The following is a 21,980-nucleotide window of genomic DNA, read 5'->3' on the forward strand; positions in this document are numbered from 1 at the left end:
AATTGGAGCAGTCTTGTGAGAGGAAATGGCAGAGTAGATAACATGGGCATTTTGGGAATGACTCTGCTCTCTTACAGGATATGAGGTTTAATGTTGAGAAACAGACAATTTAGGTTAATTACAATCTTAATGGCAAAAGATTCAGGAAATCCCTTAACACAGATGGGCATGGGATATTTACTGGCTCATCCTCCGTTTTTATGTAATGTCTTCCCCTTTTTTTATTTTCCATCACTAAGGTCAAAACAGGGTAGAGTACTTTAAAATATATTTATAATACTATGCTCCTCTTGGTGCTGCAGTTGGTGGACAGCCATGTTGACAGTCAGTTCTGTCTCCATGAAGGTTCTGTAGCTAAAATTACAGGACAGCCACAACTTAATACTTAAGTCTCTGATCAGCTTGGAGGCATCAGCCTGGCCATTTTGAGTGACCTGTTCCAATGATGACAAATGCCTGACAAACCACTGAGTCATGATGAAATCCACCCAAATTGCTGTCTCCTCTCTCTATTGCTGTCTATGACACAGAAACCAAGCAGACCCACATGCAAAGCCCCCTCTATTGGAGCTCAGACAGGGGCCAGCAACCGTGTTACAAACTCGTCGCCTATGTCTGGCATCCTGACAAATATCTGAGGCACTTACTTACCCCAAGTATGCCCTCACACACGTGGCAACAGCACTGTGCATGCTGAGCTTCTCCTCTAGCATGATTCACAGCAAAGAATAAAAAGCACGGCTGACTCCGACACTCGTGATCTTTTCTGACAGAATCAAGAAATTCCATTAATGCTCCCAGATATCAACCATTTCACCTCTTTTTAAGTATCTATTCCTGTTTCATCCAACAACTCTTTGAACGAAGACACTTCCTCACAAAGCTCATGAGGGCGTTTTAGTGGACGCAGTGGAAGGTCTTCGTGATCATCTTGCTGTCTGGACTTTTTTCACTATTTGGCTTGAAGCCATTAGCCTGACAGATCAATACTATTCAGATCAATGCCATTTGGAGTGCTCTGTACCAAAAGATATTTTGGCAAGCTCTAAAATAGCATAACAGTGCTATCAATTCCAGTTCAATGTCAGCATATTTATCACTAAGTAGCCCAGAAGGAATAGCCCTCACACCATATGGCCAGATGGTCTGGTTACAATCTGCCAACACTATCTGTCCACTCAGCTGAATGAAAACTGCACTGTACTCTTGACAGTACTGGTGGGCAGTCTACAGCCACATGGCTTTTCAGCGTAGCTGTAATACAGCTTTTGGAATTTGCATGATAAAATAGTACTTCTGTCTGTCTGTCTACTAGGGTTGGTTACTGTTTAAGACAGTATAATACCACTACCAATACCAGTAACGTTAAAGTGATAGTGATGCCAACAGAGTCCTTAATTCAATACCTATAATGTGCATAGAGTGGCGTATAGTATAGCCATACTTTGGAACATTTGGTGGCATCACAGGCTGAACTGCCAACTCGGACAAATGCATTGTGTTTGACTTCACCACACCACAGACTGTATGGGTTGTAGCTGCTGCTGCGGGAGTGTGAGCGCCACGCCAGGGTTAATGTTACCTAAATGTTATTAATGGGTTTAACAACAGAGTCGAAGTGTTTCAGTTTCCAAGTGAGTTTTTTGGGACTGTTTAACGGCTTGGTGTTTGATCTTAGGTGCTGCTGTGGGCAGATGTTGAACTGACCATTCACTGGGAGGAGAGTTCTTCCAGAGATGGCAGCAGCAGAAAGTTTGCTGATACGGTCAGAGGTTGAGACAGTTGGGACAAAAGGATTGAAAGCAGGTATTATTTGACAAGAGACATATCGATTCTACTTGTTACTGGGTTATTTTGGTTCAGACTGTTCTCATGACCTGTTCACATGTTTTCCTACGAAAAGTAATGCATCCAAATTCGTACATATCCCACAGATTGTGAAAGGCTACAACCACATGACCAATGCGCTGACAAGAGTAAACAAGGAGGCAGTCCCCAGCACTCATGTAAAGAGGTAGGTTGATCATCTTAAGGCACATCCTCACCATGTTTCTTTTCCTAAACCTAACAACAGTAACTTTACTTGCCTAGATCTAACCTCAGTAACTATATGTTACATACATAACTGTACGTTAAAGAATTAATATCATTCATGGGGCGCTAAATTTGTAGTTAAGTCCAACGGAAAGTCCCGGGGGAAAGACAGGGTGTTTATGACTCACCCATGACCCCAACCTGCCTCCTAACAAGAACATCCGGGACTGTTTCTTTGTATAGTCCTGTCAATGCACTGGATTTGTGATCCCAGCCTTTCAAAATACATGGGATATGTATGAATTTGGATGCATTACTTTTCGTAGGAAAACGAGTTTGCAAGAACAGTCTGAAAGAAACCCAACCATGCTCTTGCAAGGAGGCAGGTAGGGGAAGTGGATGGGGTCACAAAGAAAGTCGTGTGTTTGGATCCATGTGAACTTTTGAGTCATTTTAAGGTACGTCCTCATCATAATTCTTTTCCTAAACCTAACCAGAGTAACTTTTATGGCCTAAACCTAACTTTACGTTAATTAAGTATTGTACGTTAAGGACATAATGTTCTTCGTAGGGTGCAAAATTTGTAGAAAATCATAGGAACCATTGTATGAGAATAGGATGCTCATGTAATTCTCCGCCAGAAAGTGAATGAGTGAATTTTCCAAAGTGTTACACTATTTATTTATTAGAAGACAATACATTTTCTGGGCCAGATAGGAAAGGCTTTCTGAGCTCTTAAGTGTAATGTCTTGTGACTTGTCACAAATAGTCAGAGTGACATTTGAATTCCATTAGGTTGGAAATAAAGTATCAAACTCCCAAGCAGGCTGAGGCAACTCATTTGAACCAAAATCTAATTTGTGATTTATTTTCACATTCAGCAATGTGCTATATTATTTTAAGCTGAACTTGAGCTGGTGTTAAAAATGACTGAGCTTTTACCTCATTGTACCTCAATAGCAAATGTCTCACTGAAAGGATGAAGCAACAATGCCAATAGAGGACCAGCAAGTAACATTTGACAGAGAAATCCAACGCATTGCCATTATTACTCTTAGACAGAGAGAGAGAGAGAGAGAGAGAGGGAGAGAGAGAGAGAGAGAGAGAGAGAGAGAAGTTCATCATCACTAATAACTCATTTGGATGAGCACCAAGATTTCTGTGTCATGTCTGACCCTTAGCACTCTGAAATCCCCTCTCTGCAGACTGTCCTGCCAAGTATGGGGCTACTGAGCCCCTCGTTTAAGAGATGAAGACTAAGATCAATCTTTGACGTGCATTTCTAATCACACAGAAAATGTTTATTTTTTCCTTTTCAATGAAAAGCTACAGATTTTGCACCATTCAATGCTTGTTAAGTCTGAAAATGCCAGGCTTGCCTGCATGTAATAAATAATTTCCTCATTTTATTTATTTTTAAGTTGACAGCATCAAGGTTTGGGTCTTGCTCACTGACCAAGTCCCATCCATCATTTCTGTGCTGTGCTGTTTTGAACCTATTTTGCACTGCCTCTCAGAGGATGCCAGTAACTCACATGAGGTCCTGTATCTGACATTTAGTGTCTCTGTTAAACCTAACCTAAACCGTGCATGACCTTCTGTCAAACAGCCTTATTTTAAACATGGACATTACAACATGTGCCTAAAATTATTTCAGAAAATAGATGTTATTTTATTATTTTTGAGACACATGTCTGACAGGTGCATCCACACCCCTCACCACCCCCACAGCATCATGTTGTAGGCCTGACGTGAATCTGAAGGTGGCAGATGTAAGAGTGGGAAACCCCTAATTACAGACTACCAGACGTAAGAAAAGGAAATGAGCTTCAAGTACAACTGCTCCTGATTAACAGAGGGAGTTATATATACTTTATTAATCCCCCTGAGGGGAAATTCAATTTTTTTTCAATTTTTCACTCTTTTTGTTATTAACACACCCTAACAGTTGTTGTGGTAAAAATAACTAGTGGCATACCAGTATTATATGCAGCATTGCTATTGATTACAGGTACAGCTCCTCAGATGAGATCTCCACATGCTGCAGCCTGTCTCTTATTTCCCTAAAAACATTCATGAAAAATTTTGAAACTATAAACCAGAACCACCCTTTCATTGTTATACAGATTGATGACACAAATCTGCACACAGTCATTTTTCTTCATCTTCCTCAACCTGTACTGAGAGGCTCAACATTATGTTCAACATCTCTGGGAGCTGTAGGTGGAGAGCTGGGGTCTTGTCTCCAAGGCAACACACATACACAGTTGTGTTTGCCATCACCCCAATGCTCCCTCCAATGTCTTCTTATTATCGTGGCTATGTGTCATCAAATGAGTCAAATACCATTTCATTGGTTCTTTAATAATCCAGGGAGTGATGGATTTTTTTAAACAAAAGACTCCAGATCTAATTCCTGATGAACAGGTCAAAAAGATTGTGCAGTCATATTTCCTCTTGCCAAGAAATTGTTCTTAGTCCTCCTGAACTCTTTATGTTTTATTTCTATTCATTACTGTCTGTCGACTCCAAGGAAAGTTGAAAGCCTGTCTGCTATTTCAGAATGCGGCAACAAGGCTTTTAGCCAGGCCTACCTTTAGAGTTGAATTTAATATTTCAGTTTGATATTAGGGCTCACCTGGGTCTGGTTCCTGCCATTATTAGTCCTTAAAAATCCCTGTGTGGTCTGACATCGTCGGGCTGAGCCGTAATGTTATTTTATTTCCACTAGTTTTTATACTTATTCACATTTGAATAAGAAGTTTCCTGGAACTGAAAAGTAACAGTAGAAAGGAAGATTTTTTTTCTCGTTAAGCTACAGTAGATATTTTTGATGGTGGCCCCGATGGTTTGGAATGAACTGTGATCAAACACCTGAGGTTGTCAGATGACTCTGCCTTGTGGCTATTTTTAGACAGTAATTGCCCCTTTGTTACAGCCTGGTAAACAAAAGATGAATCCAGAGCGATTATCTGGTTATGACTCTCAGCGGGAGCGCAGCCTCAAGCTTTTTCCCTTCCAAGCGACAGCGGCTCAGCCACATGTAGTTCATTGCCTCGACCATGTCATTAATGAAACCCCTAATTATTTCACTAAGCTGACAGCATCCCAATGTTTGATCGATGGCGGTCTCTTTTGACCTATTGATGTACTCAGTCAGTATCCAGTGAACACACAAGCGGGAGAACTGCTGTGGCGCTTCCTCCCTCCGGGGACCATGTGACCACAGATAATGATCATCAAACAGGAAACCTCTCTTGTGCTGCCCTAAGCTCAGGCAGACAGCACAGAAGCATCTTGGAGATTATCCTGTTGATCTAGAGTAGCCTAAACATGGAATGTAATAATGCCTTGTAAAAACAAACAACCAATTTAGCCTTCTTTTTAGGAAGAGCTATCATTTCTGAAAGCTCATTCCCCTAAACAGGGCAACAATTAACTTCTCATCTCATGAATCCCTCTCCTGTCCAAATCTCTACTTTTACATACTTTATCAACAAAACCTCATTAACCTAATCAGAACCTTTATAATATGTTCATTTGGAGCTTTTGGCCAATTTGTACTGCCTGGAGGCCGGTTCTAGTTTATAACCAATGATTCTTTCACATGATAGTCTTATTGACATGTGAAGCACGCACATGCCATCCCCATATGTTAGCATGTTAGTGTTTGCATTTCAGTCTCGGCATCTGCTGTAGCTTATTGAAAAAATTATAAAAGCAGGACAGGGTGCATCTCTATGTCCAGTTAAAATGAATTTCTTTGTTTGGAAATGTATTGACACACCCAGCCTGTTTTCTGAACGCCTTCAACAAGCAACACTGCTGGGCTTTCTCCACATCTCCGCCTTTCTGCTCTGATCTCAGCCAATTCATCAACAGGGGTCCCTTTTATCTCTTAGGAAAACAGGTGGTTATGATTGTTAGTCAGTGCACATATGATGAGATGGTTTCTGCCTCCATGTGTTTTCTATTTGGAATGCTGCATTTGCTAACTCAGGTTTGGGAGGGACGCAGCAGATATTTCTGGTTACGCCTGCATGCTACTCAAAACACCACCACCCACTCCTGCTCAGCTGTTTCAGGTCATTCCACAGGAAGGGCCATGTGCCACTTTGACTTGATCCCATGAAGGGGCTGTTATTGCACAGATAGCCACATGGCTGACTGAAGTAATATAAAGAAACATACTACAGAAGCATGTGATTGTGTAAAAGTCATTACACAACTCTCAGCTAGGCAATAAACAAGCCCATGGTAACTGCAGAATTCCTCCCTGCTCTTACATATGAGCTGAGGCCATAATGACAGCCATGATTAATGTGTTCAACCCCATCTTCCAGAAATTACGTTTGTATAATAGTAAACTGTTTTCATAATTATGTTCTGCTGACAACGTAACTGCTGCCTGGATTATGTTCAGAGACGACGTTACTTCGAGTTGATAAAACACTACATTTATGTACCGAGCAAGAATTGCAGCGAGGTGGTTGGGGTTGATGGTGGACAAAGTGCAGAACTGTGACAACAGAATCCTGTCTGTGGTTAGGTTTAAGCAACATAAGTACAATGGTTAATGTTAAGGAAAGTTTGTAATTTCGGTTAAATGCTAATGAAAAGGGCAATGATCAAAAGATTGCCAATTTTGGTGGAAAACTAATGAAAAATATTGTTATTGAACACTTGGCTGATTTATTCAGTATCAACAATTTTGCAACTTGCCAGGAACATTTATTAGCAACAATGTATGAGTGTGATGTTGGTATTGTACATTTTGGCAAACCACAAATACATTAGATTTGTATGTTTTATACATATCTTATCAACTTTTTTTAAGGGACGTAGAATATGAGCTGACTTTGTGTTTGGCAAGTGGAGGGGATAATGGATGGCACCTAGGATGCCTGCCAGACTAGAGACCACTGTTTGAGACCAGCACACAACAAAACTAACTGTTTTTTTGCAAGCCGCTGCTGTGAACAGCTTTTTAGTCAGTAAATGTTGTTTTTTGGGACTACTGACTGTTTTTTCCTGGAGATTTTCAAACCCCAAACATGGGTGCTTTAAGGAACCCATGCATGTTTTTCTCGCAGCTTTTTAGCCTCCAAACTTGGGTGTTTTTTGGTGGATTGTCACTGTCATGCAGCTTTTTTTTTGCCTCCAAACTTGGGTGATTTTAGAAACCCATAGCTGTTTTTCCAGCATTTTTGTTTTAGCTCCCAAATGTGGGTGACTTTAGCAATTGGCCGCTGTTTTTCCAGCGGGGATAGTGCCGTGAAAAGTGGCTGTTTTTACTCAGATATCGCTGCTTTTCCAGCGGGTATTGTGCCCCCAACACTGAGTATTTAAAGTCAAATCCTTTTTTAACTATAACTGTGTGTGTGTATGTGTTTTTTGTGCCTCACCAAGTTAACCACAATATTGTGGAAACATTTTAATGTATATCCTACATGATAACATGCATATTTAAGTAATTTAATTTTCTAATTTTATATACTTTACTGAGGGGAAATTCAGTGTTTTCACTCTGTTATCAATTACACACAGGTCCGAAATACACACATGCACAAACAGGACCTATACATGTACTAAGTGGAGAGATGTCAGAGTGAGGGGACTGCCCACGGACAACCCCGAGTGGTTGGGGGTGTTAGGTGCCTTGCTCATGGGCCCAGGAGGTGAACTGGCACCTCTCCAGCTACGAGTCCATGCTCTATATTTGGTCCAGACAGGGACTTGAACAGGCGACCCTCCGGTTCCCAACCCAAGTCCCTATGGACTGAGCTACTACTATGTAACGTATCCGTAACATATAATGCCAGCATTTTATCTAAAGATGGGGTTGGGCTCTGCATGACATTTCCCTCGAAAAATATATTGGCTATTTCAAAATATTTGAATAAAAACGGAATATCCAGGCAACAGGGCTGATGTGTTATGCCACTGACACCTCTCACTTCGGGGTGTCTGGAGAGAAGAACTCCTGACTTGTGATAAACAAATGCTCAGCAGCAGGGGACTCCTTTCTGTTGTCTGTCCCTGTTTTACTCTGCCATTTACTGTCTCTGCAGTAAAATGTCAGACTGTATGTGACTTGCCCACAGGGGCCGTACATGCCATTCAGAGAGTGCTCCAAACATTTGCTCACAAGCTTTGGGTGGGGAGGGAAACATCTGACAACATGCATCTCCTCGGGGAGCCACTATCTGCAGTTATCTTGGGGCGCACCGACTCCTGCCGTGCCAAACGGCTATGCCACACATGCAAAACAATGAGAGAAGTGTCGACACTTGGCTCTAATATAGACAAATGTTTGAAGAGTGCGTTGAGTAACGTCATCCGATGAGCACCCCAGTTATGTGCGGGTTAGCGGATGTTCAAAGCTCTCTCAGTGATGCAATGACTTATCGAGAGAGAACACACAGGGGAGACTCTGCAACAATCTAGCTGACAGCTTTCTCCCTTATCTTATCAGTTCTGATAAAGACAGAACTCAATTTGGATTAGGCTGACAGCCATGTGTGAAAACAAAGGATAATGTCACGTCATAAAAATGTCAGTTCTCCGTTAAGATAAATCAATTTCAACACTTGCATAAGTTGAAAGCTGATGAATCGAACCTGAAACAATATCTGCATTCTTGATGTCAATTTTCAGATATTAATTGTAAATAATCAGGTTTTCACGATTCTATTTAATTAGATAGTTTTCTGTTGTCTGTCCCGATAATTAAGTAAAAAGTAAGCAATACGTTTTGAAATGTATAGATGTCCACAGGTGTTTCTTATAAGAGAGCAGTGATGTCAAAGTTTATATTTGCATGGTACCAATCCACTCTGAGCATCTTCCAAGCTCCCACATATCTTGGCCATGCTCTTGGCAGGAAGGTTCTGGCAGATGTCTTGTTTAAGTGCATGCCTCTGTCTTTGGAATATTTTAAGTGAAATGGCTCAGGTGAAGCCAACAATGGAAAATGTCAATGCATTCCATTAGATCAGATTGGAAAGTCTGTTGTAAGCATGTGTACTTAAAATAACAATGGCCCTTGTCTTTCGCTCTGCTGACAGATGACTGGGCTGATATTTGCAGCTATGTTGAGTCGCACTGGCTTTAGACTTCACTTGGAATGGCTGGGGTTGCATGCCCATTAAGATGATAGCTACCAAAGAATGTAATGAAAATAACAAGCACATCTTACAGACACATGAGGAACACAAAGTGTGACCTACAGAACGAGAAGCAAAGCAAATAACACATTCCTTCCTCTGAATTTTTTTTTTACTCACTTTGTGGAATGCTTTTCCAAAATACAAGACAAATTCTAATTACAGTCAATTCCTATTAGTATCAGTACCAAGTGGAAATTCATAACACGGCTTGTGGCCAGCTTGAGTTTAGCCAGATTTGTCCTGTTTCTAAAGACAGTGGTGATGCTGGCTGGGAGCCAGTTGGCCACATGGCTAAGCCCTGTCCAGGCACGACAAAAGAAATTCTTAATTCTTCACCAGCTCACTGACCCGACCCCCCCCCCCCCCCCCCCAAAAAAAAAATGTCAATTGTGCTGCAACCATGCCATGTCACAGATTTACTAAGGGGAACATCATCAAGAGTACTGACTTTGAAATGTATCGCTTGAAGAGAAAAAAAATCAGCACGCAGCCTCGAGGTGTGTCAAGAGAGACAGTCCTGATAGTACAGCAACAGATTTCAAACAAGCTCTGCTGCTATTCCTAATTAAAGCAAGAAGAATAAGCCAGTTGACACACGTGAGAGATCACAGGAGGTTCTTATGTCTGTACTTCTCTTTGATCTGTAGGTCTGTCCTCTCACAACTTGCTCAATCTAAGTCCAAGTAGAAACCAGAGAAAATCAACACATTCCATGCCCAAATGTTGTGGCAAAATTATTACCAAAGCATAGATATTCATGCAAGAAAGGGAAAAAAGGGCAATGTTTGTAAATGCAATTGTAACTTTTTTTTAAGTAAAACAGTTGTTACACTTCCAAAAATGTTCAACCAAAATGTACAATTAAAGCAGGCATGTGAAATATTGTCTGTAATGGGGATTAGGGATATAACGATTACCGATATTACAGTAAATTTCGGTTAATTTTTACACGGTAAGAATTACTGTTTATGTTTAAATTAATTGCATTATCGCGGTGGATTATCAGGATATGTAATAACAGTCTCATTCAAGTCTCGTGATGCAGGCGCTGCGTGAATGCGTAGCATGTGTAAACACAAAATGCAAACATGGCGGAAGGTGGTGATAGCGCACTCAGGACATTTCCCCCCCCAAGTAAACGCACAAAGTCTGAGGTCTGGGCGTACTTTGGGTTTCTGAAGAATGCCGAGGGACAGCTGGTGGAGGACAACTATCCTGTGTGCAGAACATGCAGAAAGAAAGTGCAAGGGTAGCAACACTACAAATCTGCTGGCTCATCTCCGTGACCATCATCCACAGCTTTACAGCCAATGCAAGTTATGCCATGCAAACATCAGTTATTGTGTGAGGGACTTCGGTTTTACTAAGATTGTCATAATGTGTAACTCTCAACGTATGCGGGACATTTGAGCCGTATCTGTCCTCCTAAACGGCGACTAGGTTTTCCGTTTTCGTTTAAGACACTTAGGAGCTAATACTAGCTGAGTAGCTAATAGCCGTATTAGCAGCTATGTTGCTAACGTTAAGTGTTTCAAAACGAAACGGAGCTGAAAACACTGAGCGGAGCCGACAGAATATAAACCGACGTAACCTAACGCTAATTGAGATCAACTATGATTGAATCACTGTGATTATGGTTATTGTATGGCGAGCTAGAATCGATATAGACGGCCAGTTATGCTTTCTTGACATAAACTCAAGGAAACAACGCTGCCGTGTTAACCTTTGACCGAGAACATGCACTCCTTTTCTCATACAGGTAATCCTCTGACTCACATGCACACTTCTAATGTGTGAATTATTCTGTGTAATGATGACCATTGCCCTTAGGGTTTTTTTGGTTTCTCCTGCACATTTGTGATATCTGTTCTATATATTGTATGTCTTTTGTTCTACTCTTGCATTGTTTTGTTTTATATATATATTTTCCTATATATATATATATATATATATATATATATATATATATATATATATAATATATATTTTGCTAATAAATAAATAATATATAAATTGTTTACATATTTTGCTGACTGTTAAAATGCACCAGACAAATAAGCTTTGCTCCTGTAATGTGTTTGCATATTTTGTTAATTTAAAATAAAATTTTCTGTTGCTGTGCCAATCCCTTGCCCCTTTAATGTGAAAGTTTCATTTTAATGTAAGATTTTGGCTGTTAACATTTTAGTATGATAAGGAAGTTACAAGATTTAGTGAAGTTATTTCAATGTATCTATTTTTTGGACATTTTACAGCGCTTAAAAAAATATTGCAATATTATCGTTTACGGTGATAATTTGGTCACTATAATCAAGATATCAAATTTTCCATATCGTTACATCCCTACTGGGGATCGAATGAAGGGTAGCAAATCTATCTAAATTAAGAGTTTGTAAACTGTAGCATTAATGTTCCTTCTCCTACTGTAATAGTTTGGGAGCAGCTGAGATCCTTTATCAGGTTTTGAGAAAAGAGCAAACAATCAATCTCAATTTAAAAAAAAAAAAAATCACTACATAGCACAGTACCAGGTGACTTTTCTATGACAAAACTGTGTGATCACACCAGCAGAGCAAATATTTGATTCTTTGGGACTGTTCGTTATTTCTGATGGGGGAGGGGTGGTGCCAAAGGGGGAGGCAATTAAAAAAAATTAAGCACTGTGGAGGGACTTGTTTTCATTTTGGCTTACAGGAGGGCATACAGATTGAAATAGCTGTATTTTGTACTTATTTTACTGCCAATTTTTTAAGGAAACATTCCAAGGCATGTTTCAAAAATACCAAAATTACACAGTTTATCATAGACAGAAAGTATAAACAGAAATAATCATTGGATTTTAAACATTTTTGACAGTCCCAGAAAAAAAAAACATAACCAAATCTGAGTTTAACATAGTGATATTCCAAAAATAAACCGTTTGCAGGAACTTACCAGCACGCAGGACTAGAGTAAAAAAAACAACAAAAAACAAGGCTTTTTATCAGCTCCAGGATTTTTTCTTCAACATTTAACTTTCCTTAAGTAGACTTTAAAGTTTGAAAAATCTATTAACGAATCCATGGTGGAGGTCATGCATTTCCCCCAGTCACTCAGGGAGGCTCAAGGAAAAATATTTGTAGCATCAGGGAGGGTAAAAAAATTTAAATAAAAAATAAATAAAGTCACACCCTAGACACCCCATCCATTGATAACTTAGGAACTGTCCCTTTATTTCATCTAATTGCATGTAGACTAATTCAACTTTGCAATTGCTTCAAATATCGTATAGGCCTACTATCGTAGTACTATTTTCGACTCGTGCGTTAAAATTAAATTGAGCTGCTGCGATCTTACAGGTGTGCGCCTATCACTTCCAACTAGGCTATAGGTCTGATAGACATTGCTTATGGGGTATTTTCTTTAAGGGTGGGCGACTGAAACGAATTGATTTTCCGACGGCTGTTTGTGTTTTCCAGCTCCGTTGTGGTACGGTTTGAAAGGGTCCAGCAGCAGCAGCGGGTGGAGGAGGAGGAGGAGGCTGAGGGGGGAAAGGACACTCGCTGGCCTGGCTGGCTGGCTCCTCCCGCGGACAGCCTGCTTTATTCCGCCGCAGGAAAACCGTTATCTCGCATCACTACTTCCAACATCTCTGCCATCACCGCGGCTCCAAACCCGCCTTAAATAGTTAACAGCACTGGCTACGAAACTGCTTTAATTCATATTTAATTCACAAACAAGTCTCTCTCCAAACTTGAGAGGGTGAAACTTTTTCCGACAAACGTGGTGGCTTAACCGCACTCTGAAACACGCCGCTAATTGAACTGATGCAAGACCTCAACATTTCACTCACTTTGTCCTGCTGTGCTCATAAGAGGCTACATCCACACACCGTTATTTTACACGCAGCCACACTATTCCGCTTTAAACGGCGAGGGAGAGTTGGCGATGGATTTGAGAAATAATAGCTGCCTAAAACCATCGCTTGAGCCGCAACGTCGTTACATTTGCCAGACATGTTGACAGTAAGTTGTATCAAAAATGGCGACTCTATTTGCCATTTCGTTAATAGAACTAATAACTACATTTAGCCTACTTCACGTTAGAGAGACTGGTCTTGCTGTCAGTGTGGCTTGAGTTTAACGTTAGTTGTGTCCACATAGGGTTACTTATGAGGGACAATCTATTTTGTTTGCCTGACGCTGGTGTCAAACCTTGATCAAACAGATGCAGAAGTAAATAGCATTTGACGGTCACGTTCCCCGAAGAGAAAACGGCAAAGTAAGAGACATTCCAGGTCATTTTTGTACTTACAGTGAGTTGAGAGGAGAGTCAGGAGGCAAGCCAGACGTGTTTTCGCCATCTTGGAGTCGATGCAATGTTCGGTTTGACTGGCCGTACATGCGCAAAGTAGCCTAAAGAGCTTTGGTGTGGAGGGAGAGAGACATAAGCAGAGAGTGAGAGGGGAGGAGGGAGAGACAGAGAGAGAGGGAGGAAGGCGAGTGTGCATTATATTAGGTTTCCATAGCTACCGAAAGCATCACTCACACAGACAAGAATTTATAGTTGACTCAATGTGGGCGGCTTTTTACTACCGTGGCCTTACTGGAGGTAGGCGGCAGCTGGGAGCTCAGACAGGAAAGCACCAGCTTCCAGTCTTATGTGTTGTGAGATGGAAGAGAGATAAACAGCAAATTATATTTAAAAGACCACATTGCAACTTATTTATCCAATTTAATCACATTTTATGTAAAAAGCCCAATATCACAAATCACAATTTGCCCCCGGGGGCTTTACAACATATTACATCCCTCTGTCCTTGGACCCTTTAATGGTGAGAGCAACCGAGCACAGATCCCTCCTCCAGGATGGACAGACTGCAATCCATGTGGTGTGTACAGAGCAGATCAACATTATGATATTACACTAATCCATGTGACAAAATGACACATACAGGGAGAGAGGCAAACCTCCTCTAACAGCACAAAGCCTCAGGACAACCCTCACACAATTCTGCCCAACCAAATTATTGCTTAAGAAAAAGAAAACTACATTAACTATTGGACATCTACCACAAAACCCAAACTTAAATGCTATTTGGCCCTAAACAGACAGTGCACGATGGCAAACTATCTGACTGCTGTGACAGATCAGTAACTTAGAAAGATACTGACTATGTACAGACTCAGTGAACACAGTCTGGCCATAGAGACTGGCAGACACAGGCAGACCTGTGACAGGCTGTGTCAGCTCTGTCCTCAGAGACAGGTGGAGACAGAGCAACATTTCCTGCTGCAATGTAGCACACATGAAGACGTCAGAACAAAGTTCTTACAAAAATTAAATGTAAATTCCAAGATTTTGATTCACTCTCTGACCAGACTAAAATGTATCATCTGCTTGGAGAAAATAGTGTCAGTGCCATAGAAGCAGCAAAATATGTCAGTGTATGTCACAGCCTAACAGACAACCAACACAACAACATATAGTTCATCTCCTCAGAGCTCGCACTTTCATTTAGCCTACGCCTTCACTTAATGTGTTTTCTTTAAAATTCATGTCTATGATTTTGAAATAATACATTGTTGTTAATTGTTTCTGAATCCAATGTCTTAAAATGTGGTTTTACTTTGGCAACACACAAGAAATACTGTGCCAGTAAAACTTATTGAACTGAACTGAACTGAACTGAATTGAATTAAATTGAATTGAATTGAATTGTATTAAATTGAGAGCTGGAGGTCATCTCCTTACAGCTCGCAGTATGCTTTTTTTTACCCCTCTACTCCATTTTTTGTTTGTTTGTTTTCATATACAAACACATAAAACATGTGTTTGTACTGTAGGTAAACATATATGAGGCATACAAGATATGTATATAGGTATGTCTATATGTGTACAGTATTTTGCTTACTAATTTAATGACCTACATTGCTCTGTTGACTGTTGTCATTTGTGTAATCTGTTGTAAATTTCATTCACTGCCTTTTAATTGTATTTGTGCTTTGGCAACACATGTTAAATGTCATGTCAATAAAGCCTGTTGAATTGAAATTAAATTGAGAGAGGGAGAGAGAGATGCACAGCAACAACAACTAGAAAATGCATTTCCTGCTGAAAATGCATGTGGATGCTGATAGCTGAAATGCATTGCTGAAAATGCAGAAATATGAGACAGTTTGTCTGAAAAATATAAAAGCTCAAATGCACTACACTGCTGAAAACTGGAAGCTACAATGTATTGGAATTGGAAGCTGAACTGCATTCCCAAAAGAAACTAAGAGGTGAAATACAAAGCTACAAAAGGTGGAAGCTTAACTATAATACTGTCAAAGGCTGAAATTTACTGAAAAGGCTGGAATAAGAAATGCTTTGCATTTTAAGACATGACAAGTAAAAAAGTTGAATACAACTAAAAATGTCTTTATAGAGCATACTGTTTAGATAATATAAGAGAATATAATGATGTCTGTAGATCACAGTATGTAATGTAGTTGTAGTAGTAGTAGTAGTAGTAGTTTAGAGTGCAGTAGAGTAAAGATTTGCAGTAGAGTAAAGATTTGAAGACTGTTTTCAGTTAAAAAGAGATGAGTTTCTGACATTTGTATATCAAAAAGTAGCAACAGTACTAGTAGTAGTAGTAGTAGTAGTAGTAGTAGTTTTAGTAGTATTGGCAGTGTTGGGCAAGCTACTTGGAAAGTGTAGTGAGCTAAGCTACTAGTTACTCTAATATTAAATGAAGCTTCACTACATCAAAGCTATCACCCTCAGAAATGTAGCAAGCTAAGCTACAGCAAAATGAAAGTAACTAGTGCAACTACATCCAAGCTTTTTACTAAATTGAACCAACTTCATGCCAAGTCAGTGTTATCTTACTGATCAATAAAACTGTCAGTCAAACAGATAGGCAGGTAAAAAAGTTAAGTTCAATTGTTTACTGAACAGTGAGCTGCGCTAACTCACAACACGACTCAAACCACAACAGCAAGAATGAAGACCTGCTTCAAACAGTCACAACATATAGAATATTTATTACTAGTCAAAACAAATCTCATTACAATTGAAATAAGACTCATCACCTAAAAAGTAACTTGTTTTTAGACAATTTTCACTTGTTTCAGGAAAATTTTCACTTGAAATAAGTAGAAAAAAAATCTGTCCATGGAGCAAGTTTTTTTTTCTTATTGCAAGCAAAAAAACACTTGCTCCATGGGCAGATTTTCATACTTATTTCAAGTGAAAATTTGCTTGAAACAAGTATTTTTTAAGTGTAAAGAGATTTGTTTTGACTAGAAATGAGACTAGTAAACACATTTTAGTAAACACATTCTATAGTGAGCAGCATACACGTCCCCTACAAATCCCAACCGTGTTTACAAAGTTTGAATGAACGAGATGGACGCAAAGGAAACGGAGGCTGCGCATTGACCCTTTTGCCTCTGTCTGCAGGAACGACTAAAAATCCCATTCATGATGGGGTCAAATGGATTATGTGCATAATTAACCACAAAACAAGCAAATAGGCTACTTCATCTTAATGACATATAACACTCATTATGCTTCAGCTGAATCCTCTAAGCAAATGACCATGTTGAATTGAAATTAGTTTATCATGTTAAATGTCTGAAATTGTATGAAATTGCTCCAATATGAAAAAAACAGAAATGTCTTTTTTTTCTCCCCCGGTCTGCTGTCAGCAGGAGCGGTGGCTGCAGCGGGGATTTCAGCACCACGGACGGCACGAGTAAAAATACTTGACAAGCGTCTCCTTTTAAATGTGTTTGCTGCTAGAGAAATTATACATAATAAATGAAGACAGTCATATATTTTCAATAAAAAACAATGAGTTGAACGTTCATTTCAAGCTTTTGTAGTACAACGAGTTTCAGAATTGATATGGACTTGAAAATCAATTTTGGAGTGGGGGTCGTTCGGAACGGCGGGGTTTCGGAATGGAGGGCTGTCCCCCGTCAGGTTCTTGTGGAAGTAACTCTGTGTGGTGGCAGTGACAGTTTTATTTCAGTCCATAACAGAAATCCCCGCCTCGTTTGAGCTTCAGAAATGATTTTGGAAATGTAGCTTGTGTGGACGCTACCGCGCTAAGTGATCAATAAAAGAGCTTAACTACTGAGAAGTTACTTGATTCAGAAAACAGCGACGCTACCACCAAGCTACTGAGAAACGTAGTTAAACTACAAACATCCGCTACTGTAGTGACGCTACTGCCCAACACTGAGTATTGGGTAGGAGTGATAGTAATGCCTGTAGTAATCGATAATATCAATTTTCAATTTCAATCAATTTTATTTATAAAGCCCAATATCACAAATCACAATTTACCTCACAGGGCTTTACAGCATACGACATCCCTCTGTCCTTAGGACCCTCACAGCGGATAAGGAAAAACTCCCCAAAAAACCTCTTTAATGGGGGAAAAAAATGGTAGAAACCTCAGGAAGAGCAACTGAGGAGGGATCCCTCTTCCAGGATGGACAGACGTGCAATAGATGTCGTATAGAACCGATCAACATAATAAATTAACAGTAATCCGTATGACACAATGAGACAGAAAGAGAGAGAGAGACAGAGAGACAGAGGGGGAGGGAGAGACAGAGACAGAGACAGACAGAGAGAGATGCAGGACAGACGGTAATGACAGTAGTTTACAACAACATTAATGAAAGTAATAATATTATAATTATAGTTCTGGCTACTGTGGTACAATATGTTGAAAGTATATATTAATATCTGACAGTATACATATGTGACAATAATCATATATGTATAATAAGTATAAACAGCAGAAGTATGACTAATGATAACAGCAGCAGCAGGAGGCATCTGTCAGGACCACGGCAGCAGCACAACCACACACGTCACACTATCCAGGCACCGCTGCAATACAAGTTAACCTGAGAGACAGTGGAGCACAAAGGCTCCGGAGAAGAAGCCAAGTTAGTGACATCCAGAATAGCCAAGTTAGCAAGATGCAGTAATAGGACACGAGAGAGAGAGAGAAAGAAGGAGAGAAGGAGAGAAGGTGCCCGGTGTATTATAGGGGGTCCTCCGGCAGACTCGGCCTAAGTCAGCCTAACTAAGGGCTGGTACAAGGCAAGCCTGAGCCGGCCCTAACTATAAGCTTTATCAAAGAGGAAAGTCTTAAGTCTAGTCTTAAATGTGGAGACGGTGTCTGCCTCCCAGACCGCAACAGGATGATGATTCCACAGGAGAGGAGCCTGATAGCTGAAGGCTCTGGCTCCTGATCTACTTTTGGAGACTTTAGGGACCACGAGTAACCCTGCATTCTCCAGCGCAGTGTTCTGGTGGGATAATATGGCACTATGAGCTCTCTAAGATATGACGGAGCTTGACCATTTAGAGCTTTATAAGTTAACAGTAGGATTTTAAATTCAATTCTGGATTTTACAGGGAGTAAAGACGCTGATATGTAATGTTTTTATGCGCTTTTTTTTTTATGCTGCAGCTCCTCTGATTTCTGTATTTGACATTCATGGGCCAAACAATAGCAACAGTAGTAGCAGTAGTTGTAGTAGTATAGTAAGTGCCAATACCAATTATGACAATAATAATAGAAATATGAATTACAATAGTAGCATATGATAGTATAATAAATAAATATAAATAATATGATAGCATATGTATGTGACAATCATGACCATATGTGTATAACGATAGAGATAGGGCTAATAATAATAGCAGTAACCTAGTAATAGGCATCAGGCAGAACCGCGGCAGCTGCACAACCACGACCCACGATCAGGAAGGGAACCTGTGAGACAAGGGAGCACAAAGGCTTGAGAGAAGAAAGCAAGTTAGTAACATGCATTAATGGGACATGGATGTTGCAAATGGAGAGAGAGAAGGTGAGAGGAGTTCAGTATATCATAAGAAGTCCGCTGGCAGACAAGATCTATATCAGTCTAACTAGGGGCTGGTCCAAGGCAAGCCTGAGCCAGCCCTAACTATGAGCTTTATTGAAAAGGAAAGTCATAAATCTACTCTTAAATGTGGAGATGGTGTCTGCCTCCCAGACCGAAACTGGATGATGGCTCCACAGAAGAGAAGCCTGATAGCTGAAGGCTCCCATTCTACTTTTGAAGACTCTAGGAGCCACCAGTAACTCTGAATTCTCAGAGAGCAATGATCTGGTGGGATAATGGGGTACTATGAGCTCTGTAAGAACAAAAGTGTCTCACTGGGCACATTTTGTCCTCCATACATGCCATCTCCTTAGCCCATTCAGTATATTTCCATTCACCCCACCTCGTCACCACACATGCCTGCCAGCCTACTGCCTGTCCACTCGTTTCCTGCTCCTGCCGGTCCTCCACGCCCACCTCATCAGGCTAATGCTGCTCACCTGTGGATCATTACACCCTGTCACTATGAAAATGCCCGCTTATAAACACTCCTTGCCAGATTGTTCTTCGCCTCATGCAAGACTTTCCAGCATTTGTTTCCAGACTGCTCCTTTGGCATCGACCCTGCCCATCTCTGACTCACCTGCTTCCCCAGTAAACCATTCTGCTTCGTCTCTTTCCTGCGGCTTTCTGGAAAGAACGTCACCCAACTTTCCAGTGAGTTTAGCAGCCCAGTCACCTGTGATCTCTGAGCTGTGGACTGTCATTGTGCCGCAGTATGCCTCACTTTTGAGTGTGCCCCCCCCCCCCCCTCTGTTCCGCCTGTCCCTGATTGTGCTATTGGGTCCAAACTCAACCCATTAAGGAGGTAAAAGTGCTAACAATAGGCCATGAAAGCCTTTACATTACACTTCCACTATAAATTGAGAATGACTGACACACTGTTAACTCCTGAACGATAATTGCATAAATGATTTAGGGTTCTTGCACAGAAAACTAAACATTAATCTGTAATTCTTGTCATGCATGTTAGGGTATTTGAACTTCCATAAAAATGTATGTTATGTAAAAAGTTAAGTCTGGCAGCCTGTCACTACTGTGACCAACTGTATATGGCTTGCTTTCAATAAAATATTCACTTACCATTTTTTTCACTGGCTGTAAATCATAGTCCTGTCAGGGACTGTAGGCCTGCTCATATGTCGGAACCCAGTGACAGGCACTACAGCCATGTCAGCTTAGAGCTCTCTTACCCTATTTATGAATCCTGTAAAGTCCTGTTTTTGTTGTAGTGGAAATGGTCTGCTCTGCCTGGGCTCCAGTTCTGGTGACATGCATTGCTTCCATCAAGAAGTTTTGTCCCACTGAGCCCTGTTATAACTCTGTGATGACAGCTGATGCAGCCTGGAATATAAATGCTACTCAGACCATGCCTGTGACATTTTATTCAACCTTTTCAGACTCTTCCTGAATAAGGTTATAAACCTGCATCTGTGTTGTACAGAAATATAATATCCACGACTGGTGGAAATGATCAGTAGGTATACTGCATCATTACTGCTTTTACAAAAAGTAAAAGCTGAGATAATTGTAATATTCACTGCATACTTCATTAATGTGGTAATTATGTCTAAATATAGAACTATGTCTAATTAAGGTAGCATGCGTATGAATTGTATTACATAACACATGTAAATCTGTAATTCAAGCAACTCTCCCAACACTGTGATTACAAAGAATAAATAAAAATTTAGATATATAGCCTAACTACTTGATCAATTTATTAATTCAGTTTATTCAGAGTAAACTTCAAGATGTATTCATGCATAGCAATCGATTGTGTATTGTTCGGTTACATTGTAACCTTGGTTCTTTGAGTGAGGAGATTATCCCCACCCAGTAGTTATATCATAACTATGATAATTATCCCTATCTGGGGTAATCGACGTGGAAAATTAATAATCTTTAAGACATACCACTTTACGTGGCCAGCATGCGCCAGGCTCTAAAAGCCCGACCTTGCGCATGCACCAACTGATTAATATTGATTGGAACAGGTACAGAACAGCCTTGAGCCTGGGAGATAATCTCCTCAATCAGAGAACCAGGTTACAATGTAACCAAACATTCTCTATCGTATCAAGATTATCTCCCCACCCAGTAGTTATAGCATAACTATGGGAACTCTTTAAGACACACCGCAAGGGGCCCCAGGAGACAGAGCAGATGCAGGTCCACAAGTGATACGTGTGTATATACCTTAAAACACCAATGAACTATAAACAAATCTCGTGCATTCAACGGTCGGTGACACAGTCGCCAGACGCTGTGCGCCATTGTACCGATGCCCAGGTGCCAGGTGAACCACAACCATAAGCACAACCAACCCCACCAGACACAGAGGGTGGGCGTAGGAAGACCGATCAGTTGGCCAGCCAGCTGCCCACCTCAGGGAAAAGAACAGTGGTTGCGAAACAGGTCGGCCACTGCTCTGCCGAGGTGCTGCCAGATCTCTCCAACCACCTCCGGGTGCAGCCTCCAGTCCCTTGGACTTGGGCCTCCCCTGGAGAGTAGGTCCGCCCCCTGGTTCAACAATCCGGGCACGTGCATAGCCCTAATGAACAGGAACCGTGTCCACGCCCAGGTCCACAGCCTGTGTGCTATTCTGCAGAGGTTTGGGAAGCCTAGGCCCCCTTGCCTGTTGACATATGCTGCTGCCACTACGCTGTTGGATCTACCAGCATGTGACAGCCTTGCAGACTCGGGAGAAAATGCTGGAGGGCCAGGTGAATGGCTATCAGTTCTAAAGCATTGATATGCTGGCTCTTCCAGAGGGCACGCCACACCCCACTGGTGCCCCTGCCCTTGTGCAGTGCACCCCACTTCTCCAGGGACACATCCGTAGAAAGTACCTGGC

General features: G+C 40.9%; 1 protein-coding gene across 1 annotated transcript in view; it reads right to left on the bottom strand.

Moving 5' to 3' along the window:
- Positions 1-13,757, bottom strand: part of LOC117263301 (junctional adhesion molecule 3B-like) — a 55,949-nt gene extending 42,192 nt beyond the window's left edge. Inside the window, exon 1 of the mRNA XM_033636553.2 lies at positions 13,497-13,757. Coding sequence (XP_033492444.1) covers positions 13,497-13,692 — 196 coding nt within the window. The 5' untranslated portion in view covers positions 13,693-13,757. The remainder of the gene's footprint in view (positions 1-13,496) is intronic.
- Positions 13,758-21,980: the final 8,223 nt, after the last annotated feature.

This window comes from Epinephelus lanceolatus, chromosome 11, assembly GCF_041903045.1.
Source record: "Epinephelus lanceolatus isolate andai-2023 chromosome 11, ASM4190304v1, whole genome shotgun sequence".
NCBI lineage: Eukaryota > Metazoa > Chordata > Actinopteri > Perciformes > Serranidae > Epinephelus > Epinephelus lanceolatus.